The following is a 21,408-nucleotide window of genomic DNA, read 5'->3' on the forward strand; positions in this document are numbered from 1 at the left end:
CCAAGCTAGCTCTCTTCCTCCCTTCAAGGCCCTACTGAGAGCTCACCTCCTCCAGGAGGCCTTCCCAGACTGAGCCCCTTCCTTCCTCTCCCCCTTGTCCCCCTCTCCATCCCCCCATCTTACCTCCTTCCCTTCCCCACAGCACCTGTATATATGTATATATATATATATCTTGGATAGCAATCAAGGGTGGATGAAAAGGAATATGGAAGAGGGACCTGAAGAAATGATCATAATAATAACAGCCTCTCCTGAAATGAATGTGATGTCCTTTGGATTCTATGGCTTATATCTTTATGAGAATACCATCTTGTCCTCGATGTTATTTTATCTTTACATCATGGTGCAGCACAAGTGATCTCCATGATGCTGATGGGGAAAGAGAGGATCAGTGTTACTAAGTTTCTTGGTCCACACCACAGAGGATCTCTGACAAAGAGCCAGACAAGAGCCCAGAATGATTAAATGCTTAGCAGGGAATTAAACCATGCAGCAAGCAATATCAGTGTGTTTTATATTTGTAGTGAAGATTTCTGAAGTGAATATTCTGAGGAACAGCATTGATGCGCTCCTGACGTTTTACAGTGGGGATAGAAATGACATTCTAGATATTTCATTTGAACCAGGTTGGCATCACACCTTTTAAAGTGGGTCTCCCCATAATCATATTTGCTCAAGAAGAAGCCCCTGCACTGGACTTTCTGGCCCAATTCTCCCTATTCCCCTGGGTTAGCTGGAGCCATTCATTCAGTCATTCGATCGTATTTATTGAGTGCTCACTGTTTGCAGAGCACTGTACTAAGTGCTTGGAGAGTACAGTTTGGCAACAGATAGAGACAATCCCTACCTAACAGTCTAGAAAGTCTAGAAAGGCTCACAGTCTAGAAAGGGAGGGACAGACAATAAGACAAAACAAGCAAACAGGCATCAATAACATCCAAATAGATCAATAGAATTATAGATATATACACATCATTAATAAAATAAATAGAATAATAAATAGGTACAAATATGCACAAGTGCTGTGGGGTAGGGAGAGGGGTAGAGCAGAAGGAGGGAGTGGGGAGGGGAGGAAGAGCAGAGGAAAAGGGGGGCTTAGTCTGGGAAGTCCTGGAGGAGGTGAGCTCTCAGTAGGGCTTTGAAGGGAAGAAAAGAGCTGGTGCTCCGCTACTTGTCTGTTGTGTGACCTTGGGCAAGCCTATTAACTCCTCTGTGCCTCAGTTACCTCATCTGTAAAATGGGGATTAAGACTGTGAGCCCCACGTGGGACAACCTGATTATGTTGTATCTACCCCAGAGCTTAGAACAGTGCTTGGCACATAGTAAGCGCTTAACAAATACCATTATTCCCTGTAGACATCCTGGGGTTCACATTCTTCTTGCTCTCCTAAATGCGGGATCCAATGGAACTGGTCATCAGAGCCATGAAGCAGGCAAGTGGGGGGCAGCATCAATAAAATCTATGTTTTAGCCCGAGGCAATGATCTGATGGGACAACACACTCCCTCCTGGTCTTCTGAACCTCATCATGATTCTTCTGTACCTAATCACGATATACTGTAACATTGCTGCATGGATCATCCTGAAGCGTTGCTCAACCTCCAGCTCTCCAATCCTCCCAAATTCTCCACTGGCTTCCTGGGTCCCTCCTTGTTATACAAACACCCCTCACAACTGGTTTCAAGGCAACCCACCAATTCATCTCCCCTTATTCATTCAATCGTATTTATTGAGCACTTACTGTGTGCAGACCACTGTACTAAGCACTTCGGAAGTACAAGTTGGCAACATATAGAGGTGGTCCCTGCCCAACAATGGGCTCACAGTCTAGAAGGGGGAGACAGACAACAAAATGAAACATGTGAACAGTTGTCAAGTCATCAGAATAAATAGAAGCAAAGCTAGATGCACATCATTAGCAAAATAAAATAAATAGAATAGTAAACATGCACAAGTAAAATAGAGTAATAAATCTGTACAATAAATCTCCCCTTATCGTTCTACTCTTTTCAACCACCTTTGCCCAACTTGCTATCTTTGTTACCCCCCAAACTGCTTGCCCTCCCTTCCCCTTCCTCCTCAAATTCCATAGTCCACAGCCCTCTGGAAATTTCATCTTTTCCATCAAACCTTCCCAAATGAATTCCCAGTTTCCCAAGTTGTTTAAATCCATCAGTCACTTTGAGCATGCATGTCCCTGTTCAAACCCCCCCTCAATAATGCTTCCACTGTCCCGTAACATTCCACTGTTATGCTCATTAATATATTTGAGAATATTTTTATGTCTATATTCCCCATTAGAGCTGAATTTCCTTGTGAGCAGCAAATGTGTCACTTATCACAGTGTATTGACACCCAGTCGGTGCTTAATAAATGCTAACACTACCACTACTGCTACTACTCATACTACCAATCCCGCCTCAGCCACTTGGGCAAGGGTAACCTTGGAGATGTTCCAGTCTGAGTGTCAGAGTGGATTAATGATCAGTGACTCACACATTCATACACATGTACGTGCATGCTGGTGCACACATGTGCACACACACACGCGCACACACACACACACACACACACACACACACAAATCACCCCCTGAGGGAGGGGAGCAAAGAGGAAAGTGGCTGATAAATACTGCCTCTGCCTTGTTCTGACAGTCTGGCTGCCCACGAATGGCCATCCCAGCCAGCAGAAGCAAGGGAGGTGAGTAGGAGAAATCCATCTCTGTGTCATTAAGGTCCGGTGTTTGGATTTACCATCGAATAGGGAAATTCTGACTTTTACTGAAGCTCAGAGGTGTCTCTCAGGTCTCTCCTATCTCTGTTCCCTGGACCACAGAACAGAAGTCATTTGGCATTGGATGGCACCATTTTCTCTCTGCAGTGGCAGAAAAGAATCAATTTTAATCTTGTGAGAAGACAAAGAGCTGTATGTGGGTTGCCTGGAGGCTCTAAGATAGAGGTTGGCAGGCAGTATTGGGGCAGAGAGAGGTGTCTGCACTGTAGTATGTGGCTCTGGGTGATACCCAAATCTACATTTCCTGCCCTGATCTCTCTCCTTCTCTGCAGTCTTGCACTTCCTCCTGCCTTCAAGACATCTCTACTTGGATGTCCTCCTGCCACCTTAAGCTCAACACGTCCAAAATAGAGCTTCTTCTCTTCCCACCCAAATCCTGTCCTCCCCCTGACTTTACCATCACTATAAATGGCACCACCATCCTTCCTGTCTCACAAGCCCGTACCCTTGGTGTTATTCTCAATTCCTCTCTCTCATTCAGCCCATATATTCATCCATCATTAAATCGTGTTGATCCCACCTTCACAACATCACTAAAATCTGCCCTTTCCTTTCCATCCAAACTGCTACCACATGAATACAAACTCATTCTAGCCCACCTGGGGTATTGCACCATCCTCTTGCTGACCTCCCAGCCTCCTATCTCTCCCCACTCCACTCCGTACTTCACTCTGCTGCCCAGATCATTTTTCTACAAAAACAGTCAGGACGTGTCTCCCCACTTCTCAAAAAACCTGGCACATAGAAAGCACTTAACATATGCCATATTGAAAAAACACCCTAGGGTCTCCATAAAAACCATACAACCATAAAAAGACACACCATCTGGGGGATGAAATTGTTGGTGGGGTTGGCCTTGTTGGGTAGAATGCTGTCTATTTCTTCTTGCAGTCTCTCCTGGACTTCAGCATGAGTAGTCAAGTTGTAAAACACAAAGTTGAGAATTGACCTGGTGGTTTTGAATCCAGCAAAAATCCAGAATACTCTCCCTCTTGACTGTAAGCTCATGGCAGGAGGGGAATGTGTCTGTCACATTGTTATTTTGTATTCCCCCCAAGTGCTCAGTATAGTGCATTCTGCACACAGTAAGTGCTCAATAAATATGACCGACTGACTGACTGACTGATCAGAGCATCTGTCAGGATGCCGTCATTGATTTGGGCCAATCCGAAGAGAAGAGGGTTGCCAGGGAGGAGATGCAAGGCATAATGCCTAACTATTAGAAAGTAAAAAGTGTAGATTCACTTCCTCTCTGCCTCTCTCCGTCCTTTCGTCTCTCCTCACATTTTCTCTCCTCTTGCCTTTCCTCCCTCTCTCCCTTCTTGCCTTTTCCTGGCTTGCTTTTCAGTAGGCTTCCTTTCATGTTCACTGCCAGTTCAAGACAATGAATGCCACTGAACTCCCCTTTGGAATCCTGCTTCTGTTACAGATCACCATTGGGATTTTGGTAAATGTATTTCTCCTCCTATTTTATGTCCACTTGGGATCCACCACTCATAAACTCAACTCCCCAGACCTGATCCTTGCCCAGCTGTCCTTGACCAACACCACAATTCTTCTTACCTTTGGGATCAGAGAGACCATGTCGGCTTGGGGACTGAGAAAATTCCTGGATGATGTGGGATGTATAAATCTCCCTTACCTTTACCAAGTGCCCCGGAGCCTGGCCATCTGCTCCACCTGCCTTCTGAGCATATTCCAGACCATCACTATCAGTCCCAGCACCTCCTGGTGGGCAGGAGTTAAAGCCAAATTACCCAAGTGCATCATCCCCTCCTGTGTCCTCTCCTGGATCATCAATATGCTGATGGAGTTTGATATTGTGATGAACCTAACAAGCCCCCAGAACGGCAGCGATGTCCAAATCATATTAGATCTCAAATACTGCACCAGTGTCAGTGAAGCTACTCCCCTCATAATTTCAATCGTGCACTCCTTCCGGGATCTGTTCTTTGTGGGACTCATGACGGTGGAGAGTGGCTACATGGTGTTTGTCCTGCGCAGACATCAATGGCTGTTTCGGCACCTTCACGGTCCTGGCCACTCCTCCAGGGCGATGACTGAGGTCCGAGTGTCCAAGAGAGTCATTGCCCTGGTGACCCTCTATGTCCTCTTCTATGGGCGGCAGTCAATCATGCTGAGTACTATAATGAACATGAAAGAAAATTCTCCTCTGCTGGTGAATGCCCACATGGCTTTAGGATTCACCTTATCAGTCATTAGTCCTTTCTTGATTATTCACAGCGACAGGAGAATGAGAGCATTCTGGATCAGAGAATCTCTTGTTTTCAATATGGCTTCCTAACGGGGTCCAGGAGGAGCAGCATGCCCTCCCACTGGGTCCCGTTGGAATAAGGCCACCTGAGATTTCTATTTGGGTAGCACCAATCAGTCAATGGCATTTATTGAGTGATTAACGTGTGCAGGGCACTGGTCTGAGTGCTTGAGAGAACAATATATAATAGCATCAAACTGATGTTGGGGGACTTGGGCCCAGGCAGCGGCAGTCCGTACTGTTCCCGCCCAGACCCCAGCCCAGTCGTCAGCCCTCCGCAGACTCCATGGAGCGATGGCAATGGAATTTGTGTGGAGGAAGGAAGTGAGCCCACCCACTCTGCCATGGAGCCCCAGCCCAGGTTTTGCTCCAAGTGGAGCTTCTTCTGTTCTTGCTGTTGTGGGGGTTCCATAGTGGAGCTGTCTTCAAATACCAGAAATCCTTGGAGACAGACCCCAGTGGGAGCAGCAGAGAACAAACAGTGGCCATGGTAGAGAACCACTGTGAGGAAGGGGCAGGCTTTGTGCCTTATTCCGTTCGCCCAAGTGAAAACTTACCTGGTGAATACTTTTTGGGCATATGTGCTGCACCCTGAATGTCTGGTACCCCTGTCTTTCTTCCCTCCTCTTCCTGCCTCTGGTTCTGTTCCTTGGGACTTCACCCCTTCCTCTGACCCCTCTTACTCTTTCTGCTCTTCTCCCTTCCACTTCTTTCTCTAACTTTTCTGCCATTTTCTCTTCAATAGTCTATCACTTGCTCTTTCCCCAGTCAAACTCCACTCCTCCAAAGACTCCACTCCTCATCTCATTTTGGCGTTCAGAAAATACGACTCTCTGTCTTGGTCTATGAGTCCTAAGTGGGACAGGGACTCCAGTGCTTAGAACAGTGACCAGCACTTAGAACAGTGCTTTGCACATAGTAAGCGCTTAATAAATGGTATCATTATTATTATTATGCCCGACTTGATTATAATGATAATAATAATAATAATGGCATTTATTAAGCGCTTACTCTGTGCAAAGAACTGTACTAAGTGCTGGGGAGATTACAAGGAGGTCAGGTTGTCCCACGGGGGGCTCACAGTCTTAATCCCCATTTTACAGATGAGGTAACTGAGGCCCAGAGAAGTTAAGTGACTTGCCCAAAGTCACACAGCTGACAACTGGCAGAGCCAGGATTCAAACCCATGACCCCTGACTCCAAAGCCCGTGCTCTTTCCACTGAGCCACGCTGCTTCTCCGATTATCTCTAATCAACCCTAGTACTTAATACAGTACTTGACACAGTAAGTGCATGCTTAACAGATGTTATCATTATTACAAGTGGTATTATTGCCATCATTATTATTATCATTGTTATTAAAAGACTGATAGAAAGGGAAGAACCAAAGAATGGCTTCAGAGTACCATCAAAATTGCCGAGGTCATGTCTCCTCAGGATCAGTTTTGCTACTCACTGGGGTGTTGGGGCTTCTCTTTTTGGGAAAAACCACCTCCGATAACTAAAATATGAATGTCTGTATGCTCTTTGAAATTACAATAAAAGTAAAGTCCATTTCACTTGCTCTTCTGGGTATATGTAGGGGTGTGTACTAACAAGGATTGCAATCACATGCTGGGCTATGCTCTGCAGTTTGTAACTCATTAGAAGTGAAGATGGTACACTGGTTAGTGTGTCGCCTTATGCTATGCTTTACGAGGAGTTGGTGCTTAGGTTGCTAGGAACCTATGGAGGCATGAAGGAAGTGCCCAAGAGGAAATGTCCTGGGCCTGGGACTCAGAAGACCCGGGTTCTAATCCTGGCTCTACCAATTGCTTGTTGTGTGACCTTGGGCAAGTCACTTAATTTCTCTGTGCCTTAGTTTCCTCAACTATAAAATGGTGATTAAATCCTATTCCCTCCTACTTAGTCTGTAAGCTCCATATGGGGCAGGGACAGTGTCCGACTAATTAACTTAGAGAAGCACCTTTGAAACTGTGAGGGTCTCTTTTTTTTAATGGTGCTTGCTAAGCGCTTACTATGTTGAGGGGCAGACAACAGCAGAAGGAAATATCACCTACTGGACTGGAGGATGGGATTGGGCAAGAGGATAACAAGACCCGACCAACCAACCACAGAGGGACACAGATTCCAGAAAGGACCAATGGACACCCAGCGGAAATCCAGGCAACCAATGGAAATAAGGGAGGGTGTATGGAGAAGGGTGGACTGAACTGATCATTGTGTATTCTCCAGTAGCTACAGAGAGTGTGTCCATCAGGTGTACAACCGATGCAGCACCCCTCCTTCAGCAGAGATAACAATAAAGCTGCTCTTTGCTACTTCCAAGTACCTCTACATTGTGGCTTTGCGGCAACAACCCACTGGGGGTAATCTATTTCATTTGCAAAACTGACCATTGGGTCGTTATTCTGATCCATGCTCCACTCTGAGATCTCACATTAAAATTTTGATGTTAGACTGATCAGTGAGACAGTGACACCAGGTGTCTCTGATGAGAACCTCCAGGGACCACATTAACAATGGGCTTCCTACCCAGATGCCCCCCACCCCCCTGGAAAAAAAGCCTCCTTCTACATCTTGAGTTTGTACAAACAGGCATCAGGCCCTTCCCACCCCACCAGCTCCAATGGCCTGTGGGGTCAATGCCCCCCCTTCTCTGCTCTCTGGGATGACGCATGAGCAAGTCTCATTAGGATCTGACTAGGAAGAAAGATGAGTAGGGGAGTTGGGGACTCCATATCCAGAAAAGCCCTGGACCCTCACTGCTCCCCTCACCTCTAGGCTGTAAACTCGTTGTTGGCAGGGAATATGTCTGTTTATTTATAACAATAATGATGGTATTTGTTAAGCACTTATTATGTGCAAAGCACTGTTCTAAATGCTTGGGGGGGATACAAGGTGATCAGGTTGTCCCATGTGGGGCTCACAGTCCTAATCCCCATTTTACAGATGAGCTAACTGAGGCCCAGAGAAGTTAAGTGACTTGTCCAAAGTCACAGAGATGACCAGAGGTGGAGCTGGGATTAGAACCCATGATCTCTGACTCCAAAGCCCAGGCCCTTTTCACTGAGCCACGCTGCTTCTCAGTGTTATACTGTATAGTATAGAGTACAGAGTTATACTGTACTCTCCCAAGCTCTTAGTTCAGTGCTCTGCACACAGTAAGCACTAAATAAATACAGTGAGACTTTCCTTTTTGCCTCAGTTGACAATTGGATGGAAGACCTCAGCAGCTGTGCTTAATGTGAAGAGGATTGGGAAGTACTTGCAAATATATGTTCCCTGGATTGTTCATGAAGTTATTTACTTTTACTATCTTGTAAATATTTTATGTTTATCTCCTTGAGGACAGAGAATGCACCTTTACTCTGTACTATAGTTTTCCCACCACTTAGTAAGAGTACATGACACTCAATGGAGGCTCAATAAATACTATTATTGCTAGTTACTCATCTCACTAAATCTTAAGGTCTTTGAGGGCAGGAACCATGTCTACCAATTCTATTGGATTGTACTTGGAAAAAGACTTAGTACAGTACCCTGCACAAAGTAAGTGCTCAGTTGAATACCACTGACTGGCTGATTGATTGATCATTTCTTCAATCTCCCCACCCTACTTTTCTTTTCTCATCTGGACCAAATGGAATTCAAATGGGGAAGGGCTTTTAAGGGTCTGTGCTCCCAAGACTCTTCCTAGACAGTCATGATCAAGCAATGAGACGGGAGGGTTGGCTATGGGCAGAGCTGGAGAATGACTAACCACATCTGGGCACATAGTAAGTGCTTAATAAATGCCATTATTATTATTAAACTGGGCATGGGGGGTTGTGCAGCTTACTTGACTGAGTTTTTAAACTGGTGTGCGTGTCTCCATTGCAGGAGCTAAGGCTTGGTGGTGGGCTCTTGCTGGCCGCCAAGTGAAACCTCTATGTAATCGGTCAGTCAATCAACGGCAGAGCACTGTACTAAGCCCTTGGGAGAGTACACTACAACAGAGTCGGTAGACATGTTCCCTGTCCACCAGGAGTTTACAGTCTAGAGGGGGAGACGGACATTAAAATCCATTAAGGGTAAAGTTCACAGTGCGTAAGTGACACAGAAGGGAGTGGAAGGGGGGAGAGAAGATGAAGGCTTAATTGGGTAGCACCTCTTGGTTGAGGATGTGATTTTAAAAAGGCTTTGGAAGTAGGAAGAGTGGTGGTCTGTGTGGATGTACTAATAATCGTATTAATAATTGTTGTATCTGTTAAACGCTTCCCCACAGCACCTGTATATATGTTTGTACATATTTATTACTCTATTTATTTCTTTTACTTGTACATATCTATTCTATTTTATTTTGTTAGTAAGTTTGGTTTTGTTCTCTGTCTCCCCCTTTTAGACTGTGAACCCACTGTTGGGTAGGGACTTTATATGTTGCCAACTTGTACTTCCCAAGCGCTTAGTACAGTGCTCTGAACACAGTAAGCACTCAATAAATATGATTGATTGATTGATCTGGGGCCTGCAAGATGTAGCGGTGAGTATTTTTTGTTTTCTCAAGGATCCCTAGGTGGGGTTAATTAGCATCTGTGCCTTGTTGGGAATTGTCTTAAGATTCTTAAGTCCCAGATTGTTGGATAGCAGGGAGGGGAGTCAGGATATTTCCAACCCTCACCCCCCTGTGTGCCCTCCCCCTAACAGCCCCTCACCATGTATGCACACACTAATCATACCCTGGGAGAGGGAAGTGATGAGAAAAGTTAGCTGATAACTGCTACCTCAGCCTTCTTCTGCCTGTAAGATATCCCCTGAGCTGGAACTTCACAGACAGGTGAGTAGGATGGTGCTATCTCTCTTCTCATAAAGTACAAGGGTCAGGAGTTTGAGTGGAGAGACTCAGCTTGAGACACTAGTTGCAAACTAGTATTGAAGCAGTGTGGCTTAGTGGAAAGAGCATGGGCTTTGGAGTCAGAGGTCATGCGTTCAAATCTCAGCTCTGCCGATTGTCAGCTGTGTGACTTTGGGCAAGTCACTTAACTTCTCTGTGCCTGTTACCTCATCTGTAAAATGGGGATTAAGTCTGTGAGCCCCACGTGGGACAGCTTGATTACCTTGTATCTACCCCAGTGCTTAGAACAGTACTTGGCACATAGTAAGTGCTTAATAAATGCCATTATTATTACTAAACTGGGCATGGGTGGTTATGCAGCTTACTTGACTGAGCTTTTAAACAGGTGTGTGTGTCTCCATTGCAGGAGCTAATTTGGGGTGGAAAGGGGACTTGAGATAAGATGGGAAGGTTACAGTTGGAGTCATATGACCCTACACCTTACTGTGCCTTGATGGGGGTATGATTTGCATGGCAATGCTGTGATTGATCTCAGAGGCTGTGTGGGGGCCCTATCTGGTTTACCAATCTCAAGACCAAGGGGTTAATGATTTTCATATGTGGTGCCCTCTACTTCCCCTCCTCTTCCTCCAGTCACATAATGCAATACTTAGTGGCTGCCCCCTAGAGAAACTCTTGCTCCTACAAATGATCAGTTATTTTAGGATGAGGAAACTGAGGCACCAAGAAGTTGTGCCGTGCACCCACAACGCCCACCTAAGGTGCTTTCCCGAATATTTAGTGCAGTGGTCTGCATTCTATGACTATCCACTAAATACCACTGATTTAATGATCTGAGTGGTCCTAAAATTTCCAGTAGGCAGGTAGATAGAATTGGAGGAGGAGGAGGAAGCACCCTGAAAAGCAAAGATTCTACCCAGCTGATCACTTCTTCAAAATGTAAATATTTTTTCTGCACTTCTTGCAGGAATGGGGCCTTGTTTCTGCCTGCATATTCTTCCTCTCTTAAAGGAGAAGCAGCGTGGCTTGGTGGAAAGAGCCCGGGCTTTGGAGTCAGGGGTCATGGGTTCAAATCCCAGCTCTGCCAACTGTCAGCTGTGTGACTTTGGGCAAGTCACTTCACTTCTCTGTGCCTGTTACCTCATCTGTAAAATGGGGATTAAAACTGTGAGCCCCCCCCGGGACAACCTGATCACCTTGTAACCTCCCTAGTGCTTAGAACAGTGCTTTGCACATAGTAAGCACTTAACAAATACCATTTTTATTATTATTAAAGGCACCCCCTCTTCCAGGAGAAGGGTTGTAAAGGTCCTAACACTAACAACAGCAAGAGAGGTGGGGGATGGTAGCAGGGCCTCCCAAGGGCGTGGGCTGCCCTCTCCCAAAATGAATTTTGAAGAAACATCAGTGGGGTAGGGTCTTTGCTTTTCAGGGTGCTTTCCCTGCAGTGTGAGGGGGGAGCTCTGAAACTCATCTCATTGATTGATATGAAACTCAGTAATTGTTTTATCACTGAGCCACCCACCAAATACTTAAGATATAGTCTCTTCTGTAGAACTGGAGGTGTTGGATACTAATGTTTCATTGTCTGAAATCTCTACCCACCGGCTGCAAGGTTTTTTAGCATACAAAACCCTTCCCCCTCCGCCCCCACACTGGTAGGCCATTTGGTTTATCATTGAGAAGAACCATTGTAAGCGTTAATTCTCACAAACCTTTTGGAAGTTATTTGGAGGTTTTTGAGGGGTTTGTTTTGATAACTTCACAATTAACATGAGTGAGAGTTCTTGGAGAGACAGGGAAAGTCCATAATCATGGAAATGACATTTTCCCCCAAGGCGAGGAGTCTGAAGCACAACTTTAGTGGGGAGGAGGAACTAACTCCTCCACGCCCTTCCTCCATCCACTCTGCCTTCAATTCTCTTAAACTGCAGCTAAAAGTTTTAGGGCCACTCAGATCAATAAATCAATTAATGAGCACTTACTAAGTGCCCAGAACTAAGTGCCCATTTAGCAGTACTAAATGCTTGGAAAAAGGAGGTGGGTGGAGTTAGAGGTGGAACTGGGATTGCTAGGCGGGGTGTATTGCAAGAAGCACGCCACTTAACTTCTTGTGCCTCAGTTTCCTCATGGTGAAATAACTGATAAGGCTGTCACCATTTCACAGTTGGTGGAAGTGGATGGGCAATGACTGGAGTTTTTTGAGGAGTGGGAAGACATGTCCTCAATGTTTTTGTAGAAAAATGATCCGGACAGCAGAGTGACGTTTGGACTGGAGTAAGGAGAGAGAGGAGGCTGGGAGGTCAGCGAGGAGGCTGATGCAGTAATCCAGGCAGGATAGGATGAGTGACTGTATATAACGTGGTAGCAGTTTGGATGGAAAGAATAGATTTTAGCGATGAAAGTGGGACTGACAAGATTTAGTGATGGATTGAATATGTGAATATGTTGTGGATATTTAGATTGACTATATTTAAAGTAAACCAGTGATTAAGTGGCACAGAATTGCCGAAGTTGCAGTTGGAGCCATCACTTAGGGAGATGAGAGATTGAAGGAAAGGTAAGAAAACCTACAGAACCCGAGAGGCAAAGAGGATGTTTTCATCTATACTTCGTAGAAGCCACTGGGATAGTTTAAGAATTTTCTTTTCCTTAAATAAGGGAAGTACTCCACTCCCCCTATCTGAATGGGACTAAGTTTTCCTTAGAGGATTATAGGGCTAAAAGCCTCAATTTTGTGTGCTGACTTTTGTTCCTGCTGGTTGCTTTTGATATGATCCAAGTTCAAACGTTACTAGAAGGGATTTCTGTATGGTGAGATTATTTTTGTTCTGTTTAATCTATACCTGGGGTAAGGGGAGGGCTGAGTGAGCTCATTTGGCATTATTCCATCTGAAACCTTTTGTCAGTCCCCTTCCTTCAAACCAAATCCTCAAAGTGCTCATGTGATAAGCACATGATGAGTGGCTTTTGATATTCAGACAAATGTTTTGCATTTGCAGCTTTAAACCTCAGTGACTTTTAACAGTTATTCTCTAAACCTCAGTCTAGGTATCTCTCTGGGTATGCTTTCCAATTTTAAATACTGACTAAATCTTGGCCTTAGCCAGTATTCTGTTTGGGAAACTGGTTTAGCTATGACTACTGGGGTTTTTGCAGAGTTTGTGGTAGGTCTTGGTCAACGTCTATTCAGTTTCCCCTACTAGACTGCAAATTTCTTGAGAGAAGGAATCGTGTCCAATTTCTCTATTGTACTCCCCCTGATGCTTAGTATAGTGCTCTGCACACAGTAGGTATCCATAAATACCATTGATTGATTGATCTTGGACTTCCAGTCCACTCCTCTTTCTACTAGAACGTTCTGCTGCTCAGATGGAATAGGTGAGATTTTTTTAAGGTGCTACAAATTAATTTCAACTTAATGTGGTGCAAATATGTACATCGTGTCTCAATGAAACACTTCAGTCTCTCGTTTCCTCTGTCTCTTCTCTCTATTTCTCTCTCTATCCAGGTTGCACTGAAGGAGAGCCTCTCTAATTCTGACTTAGAATTCATATGAATGGATGCCAGTGATATCTCCTTTGGGACAGAAATTCTGTTACAGATCAGTACTGAGTTCTCAGGAAATGCATTCATTCTCTTATTTTATGCCTGTGTGGTTTCTGCCAGACAGAAGTTCTACTCCTTAGACTGGATCTTCGCTCACCTGGCCTTGGCCAACACCATAAGACTTCTTGCCAGTGAAATCCCAGAGACCCTGTCAGCTTGGGGATTGAGGAATTTCCTAGACGATGTCGGGTGCAAAATTCTCCTTTACCTTTGAGTGGCCCGCAGCCTGACTGTCTGTACCACTTCTTTCCTGAGCATCTTCCAGGCCATCACCATCAGTTCCGACACTTCCCGCTAGGCAGGAATCAAAGCCAAGCTGCCCAAGTCCATCCTCCCCTCCTGCCTCTTCTCCTGGATCCTCACTACACTTATAGATACTAGTACACTGATTTTCGTTACAGCCCAGGAACAACACCAGTGTATGACTCCTATGATCTAATGTATTGCTCAATAGGTCTTCTTAGTTCAGATGCTAGTCTCATAAATGCAGTTGTGGCCTCCTTCAAGGATATGTTCTTTGTGGGTTTCATGAGTAGGGCCAGTGGCTACATGGTGTTTGTCCTGCACAGACACCACAGGTGGGTCCACCATCTTTATGGATCTGACCACTCCCACAGGGCAATGCCCAAAGTCAGAGCAGCCAAGAGAGCCATTGGTCTGGTAGCACTGTATGTCATCCTGTATGGGAGACAGTCGATCATGCTGAGTGTTTTAATGAACATGAAAGAAAATTCTCCTCTATTAGTGACTATTCATGTAGTTTTGTCCCCGACCTTCTTGGCTATTAGTCCTTTCTTGATCATTCTTAGTGGCAGGAGAATGAGAACATTCTGGAAAGGGAAATTCCCTGTTTCCAACACAGGTCTTTCATTGGAGCCCATGAAATAATAGTGGTAATAATAATAATGATATTTATTATACATTTACTCTGTGCCAATCACTTTACTAAGTACTGGGATAAGGACAAGATAATCAGGTCAGTCACCATCCCTGTACCACTTAATGCTCACCATCTTAGTAGGAGAGAGAACCGGCATTGAATCTCCAACTCACAGAAGAAGAAGAAACAGGTACAGAGAAAACCATTGACATGCCCAAGGTCACACAGCAGGCAAGTGGTTGCTCTCCTCTGAAGATGCCTTGTGGGCAAGGAAAGTGTTTCCTAGTTCCTTTATTTTGTACTCTCCCAAGCATTTACTTCAGTGTTCTGCATATTGTAAGTGCTCAATAAAGACCATTGACTGGATCAAAAGCATGAGTCATGAAAACCCTCAGTAGCAGTCAATCAATCAATCAATCGTATTTATTGAGCGCTTAGTGTGTGCAGAGCACTGTACTAAGAGCTTGGGAAGTACAAGTTGGCAACATATACAGACAGTCCCTATCCAATAGTGGGCTCACAGTCTAAAAGGGGAGACAGAGAACAAAACCAAACATACAACAAAATAAAATAGAATAGATATGTACAGGTAAAATAAATAAAGTCCTATTCTGATTACAATTCAGTAGGTTTCTGAAGCCTATTCCTGGATTTCTCCTCAGACCCCTCCCCCCAAATTTATCACCCCCAAAACTATTTCCCAGAAGACGTCTCAGTTCTTTGATCTCAGCTCGGACACACAATTTGAGTTCCTCCATGAGGTAACAAACATTTCTTTCCACAAATATCCTCCCAGAGAGGAACTTACCATAGGGTGACTCCAGTCCTCTCCCTTTTGAACCACTTATCCTGAGCATATCAGGATGAGAACCAAAGCCCTGAAAATCAGCAAGAGCAACAAGGAGTGAAAAAATGGCAGTTTCCTGGGATCACAAGAACAAAGAAAGTCATAGGATATTAAAGTGTTTTTCTCTCCCACCTTAAGTGCTCAGATTCTTACCCCTCTCAAACACCACAGCACTTATGTACATATTCTTATACCCTGCTGCTTCCCCTATCTGTAATTTATTTTAATCTCTCTCTTCCCTATTAGGTTATAAGCACCTTGAGTGCAGAAAGCGTATCAATTGCATTGTACTCCCCTAAGCCCTTAGTACAGTGGACTGTGCACAGTAAGCTCCACTAAATACCATTGATTGGTTGATTGAAAGTCACTGTTTTGATATTAAAGCTGAACAACAAAGATGCTTTGGATTAGAATGAAACGTTAGCACAAGACCCCATCAATGTAGTGCGACTTGGTAAGAAGGAATAATTTCAACCAATAATAAAAAGAAAAATCTCTGCAATCTTAGGTGTAAAAGAACAAGGCTAAGCTTAATAATTTTTGTGTGCGTCAAACTTCCCAAGGCAGCAAGGGAGAGACAACGTCCAGGCAGAGAACAAGTGTCTTGATTCCTTTGCTGCTAAATCAGAGATGGGAAGCCTGACAGTCTTTCAGAATGTTTCTATTGGGGTGAAACCTTTACGCATGGAATTTATATCAGTGCTCTGCACACAGTAAGCACTCAATAAGTACAACTGAATGAATTGTACAAGTTTTATGTCACTGTATCCCTGGAATTTGTGCATTTTTACCTTTATACTACCAGATAAAACATTTAGGATATCTTCAAATATGCATTTTATATTACTAATCGCAGCGTAGCTCAGTGGAAAGAGCACAGGCTTTGGAGTCAGAGGTCATGGGTTCAAACCCCGGATCCGCCAATTGTCAGCTGTGTGACTTTGGGCAAGTCACTTAACTTCTCTGTGCCTCAGTTACCTCATCCATAAAATGGGGATTAAGACTGTGAGCCCTCTCTGGGATAACCTGATCACCTTGTAACCTCCCCAACGCTTAGAACAGTGCTTTGCACATGTAAGCATTTAATAAATGCCATTAAAAAATGTATTTTCTGTGTTTCCTCTCCCATTTCCTGTACGTTTATCTTGACCCTTACCTGATATTTTACTATTATATCATATGTATCAAAAGTTATACAAATAGTGATTCCTAGACATGCCTCCTGGATTTATTTAGAATTGTCAGGACATATGCTCTTGAGAAACAGTATCATCACAGCCTGACTGGACTACTGCATCAGCCTCCAAGCGCTTAGTAGAGTGCTCTGCACACAGCAAGTGCTCAATAAATACGATTGAATGATCTCCATGGCAGAAGAAGTAAGCCTGATACAGTGGGTTAGAGGTTCAGCTGGGAGGAGGTGAAAGTGCTTAGCCGATAGCTTTGTGTAGATGACCCCAGGTCATCTATCAGATTATTACTCCATTTTACTTGTACATATTTACTATTCTATTTATTTTATTTTGTTAATATGTGTTGTTTTGTTGTCTGTCTACCCCTTCTAGACTGTGAGCCTGCTGTTGGATAGGGACCGTTTGTATATGTTGCCAACTTGTACTTCCCAAGCGCTTAGTACAGTGTTCTGCACATGGTAAGCACTCAATAAATATGATTGAATGAATGAATGAATCTCTCAGGCTGCCTTTACTCCCTATTTCAGACAAGTTAGCGCTAATCTTATTACTCTGCACCCACTGATATTGGCCCACTTTTCTTGCCACTGAGAACATAGCACATCCTCCCCCAGAAGAATGTTTGTTCTTCTTCCTGCTTCTACTATTGGCAAATTTTTTTGTGCCTCTCCAGGTTAGAGCAAGAGCATAGGTGACTCAGAAGGGAGAATAAATAGGGTGGGGAAATGAGAGGTTAGTAAGGGAAAGTCCCTTGGAGAAGATTTGATTTTTGTAGGGCTTTAAGAGGATTCTTAAAGGGATTCTTAGTAATAGCTACCTTTCTATTGTTGGAAAGTATCCCTTTCACATAACTTTGTGATTATAGTCTCCTCATAGTCTGAATACAATCAGGATATTCCTCCTCCCTGCCTTTTCTAGCTCAAAATCTATTCCTCACAGACTACTGGATATCACAAAACATCACAATATCTGCAAGATCCCCCCCCCAATTTTTTATTTAATTTTGCTTCTGTAGTACATACATAATCTCGCTACTTATACGCCAGTTGTGCTCAAGTTGTCATAGCTGAATAAGTTCTTTAGTTGTGCTCAATCTCAACCATCTCCTTCCTGTGGTTATCAGCTCTGCAGCCAGGTAGCACCCCAATACAGTAATTTCATAAGCAAACCCCAGGCAGGGCCTTTAATCCTCTCCAATGAAGAAAAGATCTATGAATGCTGTCCCATCAATTATATAGAAATATGTTTCCGTCTTCAGCCAGATGATGCTGATACTCATAACTCCCTGCACTGGGTGATCCTCCAACTCCAGGTTCCCTTTGCTATTATGTTCACATCGAAGCTCAAAGTGAAGGCAGATTTTGTGAGATGTAGTTGAGAGGATAGTCATTTCGCTAGGTCTGTCTGATATGTTAATGTCCAGTGCCCACATTAGACCTATCAGTCAATCCATCCATGGTATTGAGTGCTTATTTTGTGCAGATCACTGCACTAAGTGCTTGGGAGAATATAATTGAGTTGGGAGACACGATTCTCCTGCTCTCAAAGAGTTGACTCAATTTGTTGTGCTCCTCTGTGACATCACTTCACCAAGTAACAAATATTTCTTTGCTTAGATGTCTACACTTTTCTTCATTCCAAGTCCTTTTATCATTGACCAAAGCACACATTTTGGGAAGGGAGGCCAAGTTCTCTTCAGCTCTGTTTATTTGTAGTCTAGCTCCCTCTAGACCGGCAGCTTAATTTGGGCAGGGAAAGTGTCCACTAATTCTGTTGTATTGTACTCTCCCAAGTGATTGGTACAGTGCTCTGCACATACTAAGCACTAAGTAAATACAATGGATTGACAGTCACCCAGGGACTTAGAACAGTGCTCTGCATATAGTAAACAATCAATGACTAACATTGATTAAAAAAAAAACAATAAAAACTATGCTCTTTGGATCTTCCAACTCTCATGGTCTCCAGAGATTTGTGGCATGGGTGCTGAGTTTCTAATTCAGAGCTAAATATTATTTCTGTTGTACAGGCCAGAGAATGTTTGAGTCCTTTTCCACACATTCTTAATGACACCCAATTCTTAATCATATAACAATTTTCAAACCCTTCGAGTATAAAATTAATACCTTGATTGTCATATGATACCAGGGAACTTGGTACTGAAACTCAAGCTTTTATACAATAAACATATGGGGCTTATCCTTGGTCCATGATTGAGACAGGCAGTAGTTGGCCATCTTTGAGAGGGGCAGAGATGGTGATTGCTTTTGAGAAAGGTGGTGATGGTGATTGTGGTTCCCATCTTTGAGGAAAGCAGAGGCAGTAGCCATGATTGAGAAGGCCTATGTTGGTAGACATCTTTGAGATGGAAAGTGTATGTAGCCTCAGCCATCTCTGAGAAGAGTGAGAGAGGTCACCCCCCATCACAGGACATCCTGAGGCAACCCCTTACCTCTTCCACCCACGAGGAGAAAGAACAAAACGGAAAGAGCCTGGGAAAGTCTGGGGTATTACGTGTCACAGGGATCTTATGAATGGCTGAGACCTTTGCCTCAGACCTGGCACTGTTCTGCCAGAAACAGCAAAGACCAAGCTCCCATAAGGAGGAGTCTGTCCCAGTAGGCTCCTCCCATCAGAGCCAGTACAACGTCTCTCTTGGCTGCATAGGGCTCGGCCACAGCCTGAAACATGATGGGGTTGATGCAGGAAGCAGACAACTTCTGTTTTCCAACAGGGATTCTACCCTGCAAAGGATCTTTTGTTGGTGTTGATGATCAGAAAGGGACTCACAGTGGGGAAAAAGAGTGACAGAGTCATGTGGACATTCAACAAGAGGGGAGAATCTATCTTGTTGTCCAGTAAAGCATTCAATGTGATTGTGTTGTTTCCATAAAGGAGGACATATAGAGTCACCAGGGCAATGACTCTCTTAGCTGCGCTCACCTCGGGCATCACTCTGGGAGAGTGGCTGGATCCATGAAGATGGTGGACCAGTCGGTGGTGTCTGCGCAGGACACATACCATATAGCCACTGGCTGCACTCATGAGCTCCACAAAGATCAGGTCCCAGAGAATGAAAACAGTTGAAAGTCCATGGGTGACTCCTGAGGGGAGACTGACTGAGGAACAGTATATTAAATTGAATATATTTCGAGTATTGGTCTTGTTCTTGGGACCGGTTATGTACATCAGGGAAGGGACATCCAGGCTCAGACTGAGGATCCAGAAGAGGAGACAAGAGGGTGTGATGCACATCGGGGCCTTGGCTTTGAGTGTGGCCCAGAAGGAGGTGCCTGGACTGATGGTGATGGCCTGGAAGACACTCAGGAGATAGGTCATGCAGATGGACAGGCCACGGCCCACCCGGGAACAGTAAATGAGGATTTTGCAACCAATAGCGTCCAGGAATTTTTTTATTCTCCAAGCTTCCATGGCCTCCGGGATACCCTTGCTAAGAAGGACCAAGGTGTTGGCCAAAGCCAGATGGGTGAGGATCTGCTCAATGGACCTCAGGCTGGAGCTGACAGAGAGTAAGAGGAGGTCTACATTCTCCAAGACCCCCAGGACTACTTGCAGTGGAAACAGGATGGCAAAGGAGATCTCCACCAGATTCATTCTCTTCAGTTCTCAGTGGGACCTGCTACTATTGGTGGAAAAATAATAGTAATAACTGTGATATTTGCTAAGTGCTTACTGTGTCCCAGGCATAGTATGTCCCGGACACCGGGATAAATACAAGGTGATTAGGTTGGACACAGTGCCTGTCCCACATGGGGCTCACGTCTTAATCCTCATTTTACAGCTGAGGTAACTGAGGCACATAGTAATTAACTGACTTGTCTATGGTCACACAGTGGACAAGCAGCAGATTTTCTACTACGACCCAGGACATTCATTTCACTCCTCTATTGTCAATGTACTCACTGAACCTCATTCTAGTATATCTTACCCCTTGTGACGTCCTACCTCTGGCCTGGAATTTCCTCCCCCTTCATATCTGACAAGCCATTACTTTCCCCACATTCAAGGCCTTATGAAAATTGCATCTCCTTCAAAATCTTTCCCCAGATAAGCCCTCATTTGCTACACTCCCTCTCCCTTCCTTATCACCCTTGCACTTGGACTTATACCCTTTATTCACCCCACCCTCAGCCACAGTGATGCACATGTGCATAATTAATCTTTTTATATTAATGTCTTTTCCCCTTCTAGACGGGAAAGTCTCTGTGGGCAGAGAACACATCTACCAACTTTGTTATATGGTATTTGTCTAAGAGTTTAGTACAGTGCTCTGCAGCCAGTAAGGGCTCAATAAATATGATTGATTGATTAATTGATTCAACTCAGCCCCCAGAAATTACATGGCCTAGGGGAAAGAGTTTGGGAGCCAGAGGATCTGTGTTCCAATCCCAGCTCCTCCACTTGTCTGCCATGTGACCTTGGGCTAGTTACTTCTTTGTACTTCAGTTTCCTAATCTGTTAAATGGGGATTAAATTGAATCCCCTCCTATTTAGGCTGCAGTCCCCATATGTGACAGGGACTCTGTCCAACCCAACTATCTTTCAACCACCCAGACATACTACAACACTTAATCACTTAACAAATGGCATAATTATTGATTGCCATTTGTATTATCTTCTCTGAACCGTCTGAAACTCTGAAGCCAGTGAGAGGTGGCTCTGAGTTACTCACCCACGGTTATTGCTCATCTCGGTGGGAACAGGGCTATGGCAACCACCGTCAGATGGGGCAGGACTGGGACAGGATGGATGAGTTGAGGCAGCTGCTGTTGGCTATAGCTGGACTGGAAGAGGTTGGCGCAGAACTGTGGAAGCTGCTTCGGGATGGAACTGGGCTGGAGAAGCCACCGTCGGATAGAGTCGAGCTAGGGCAGTCACGGTTGGATGAAGCAGGGCTGGGGAAGGATGAAATGGAGCTGAGACAGCCACCGTCGGATCACGTGGGTTTGGGGAAGC

General features: G+C 44.5%; 2 protein-coding genes and 1 pseudogene across 2 annotated transcripts; 2 read left to right on the top strand and 1 right to left on the bottom strand.

Moving 5' to 3' along the window:
- Positions 1 to 2,608: 2,608 nt before the first annotated feature.
- Positions 2,609 to 5,098, top strand: LOC119923273 (olfactory receptor class A-like protein 1). The gene is made up of 2 exons (XM_038742731.1): positions 2,609 to 2,617; positions 4,169 to 5,098. The coding sequence occupies exon 2, from the start codon at positions 4,178 to 4,180 to the stop codon at positions 5,096 to 5,098; it is 921 nt and encodes a 306-aa protein (XP_038598659.1). The 5' UTR covers positions 2,609 to 2,617; positions 4,169 to 4,177.
- A 170-nt stretch (positions 5,099 to 5,268) lies between these two features.
- On the top strand, positions 5,269 to 18,644 carry LOC119923274 (annotated as a pseudogene).
- Positions 18,645 to 18,983: 339 nt separating this feature from the next.
- LOC119923275 (vomeronasal type-1 receptor 4-like) lies at positions 18,984 to 20,046 on the bottom strand. The gene is made up of 2 exons (XM_038742732.1): positions 19,222 to 20,046; positions 18,984 to 19,112 (listed from the first exon to the last, which is right to left on the bottom strand). The coding sequence occupies exons 1-2, from the start codon at positions 20,044 to 20,046 to the stop codon at positions 18,984 to 18,986; spliced, it is 954 nt and encodes a 317-aa protein (XP_038598660.1).
- Positions 20,047 to 21,408: the final 1,362 nt, after the last annotated feature.

Source organism: Tachyglossus aculeatus, unplaced genomic scaffold, assembly GCF_015852505.1.
Source record: "Tachyglossus aculeatus isolate mTacAcu1 unplaced genomic scaffold, mTacAcu1.pri scaffold_168_arrow_ctg1, whole genome shotgun sequence".
NCBI classification, from domain to species: domain Eukaryota; kingdom Metazoa; phylum Chordata; class Mammalia; order Monotremata; family Tachyglossidae; genus Tachyglossus; species Tachyglossus aculeatus.

Excerpts from the sequence above, each read along its gene's own strand:
- LOC119923273 (XM_038742731.1), top strand. The coding sequence starts at position 4,178 with ATGAATGCCACTGAACTCCCCTTTGGAATCCTGCTTCTGTTACAGATC.
- LOC119923275 (XM_038742732.1), bottom strand. The coding sequence starts at position 20,046 with ATGAATCTGGTGGAGATCTCCTTTGCCATCCTGTTTCCACTGCAAGTA. Across the intron at positions 19,113-19,221 it reads TGTCACTCTTTTTCCCCACT|GCTGTGGCCGAGCCCTATGC; the intron begins GTGAGTCCCTTT and ends ATCATGTTTCAG.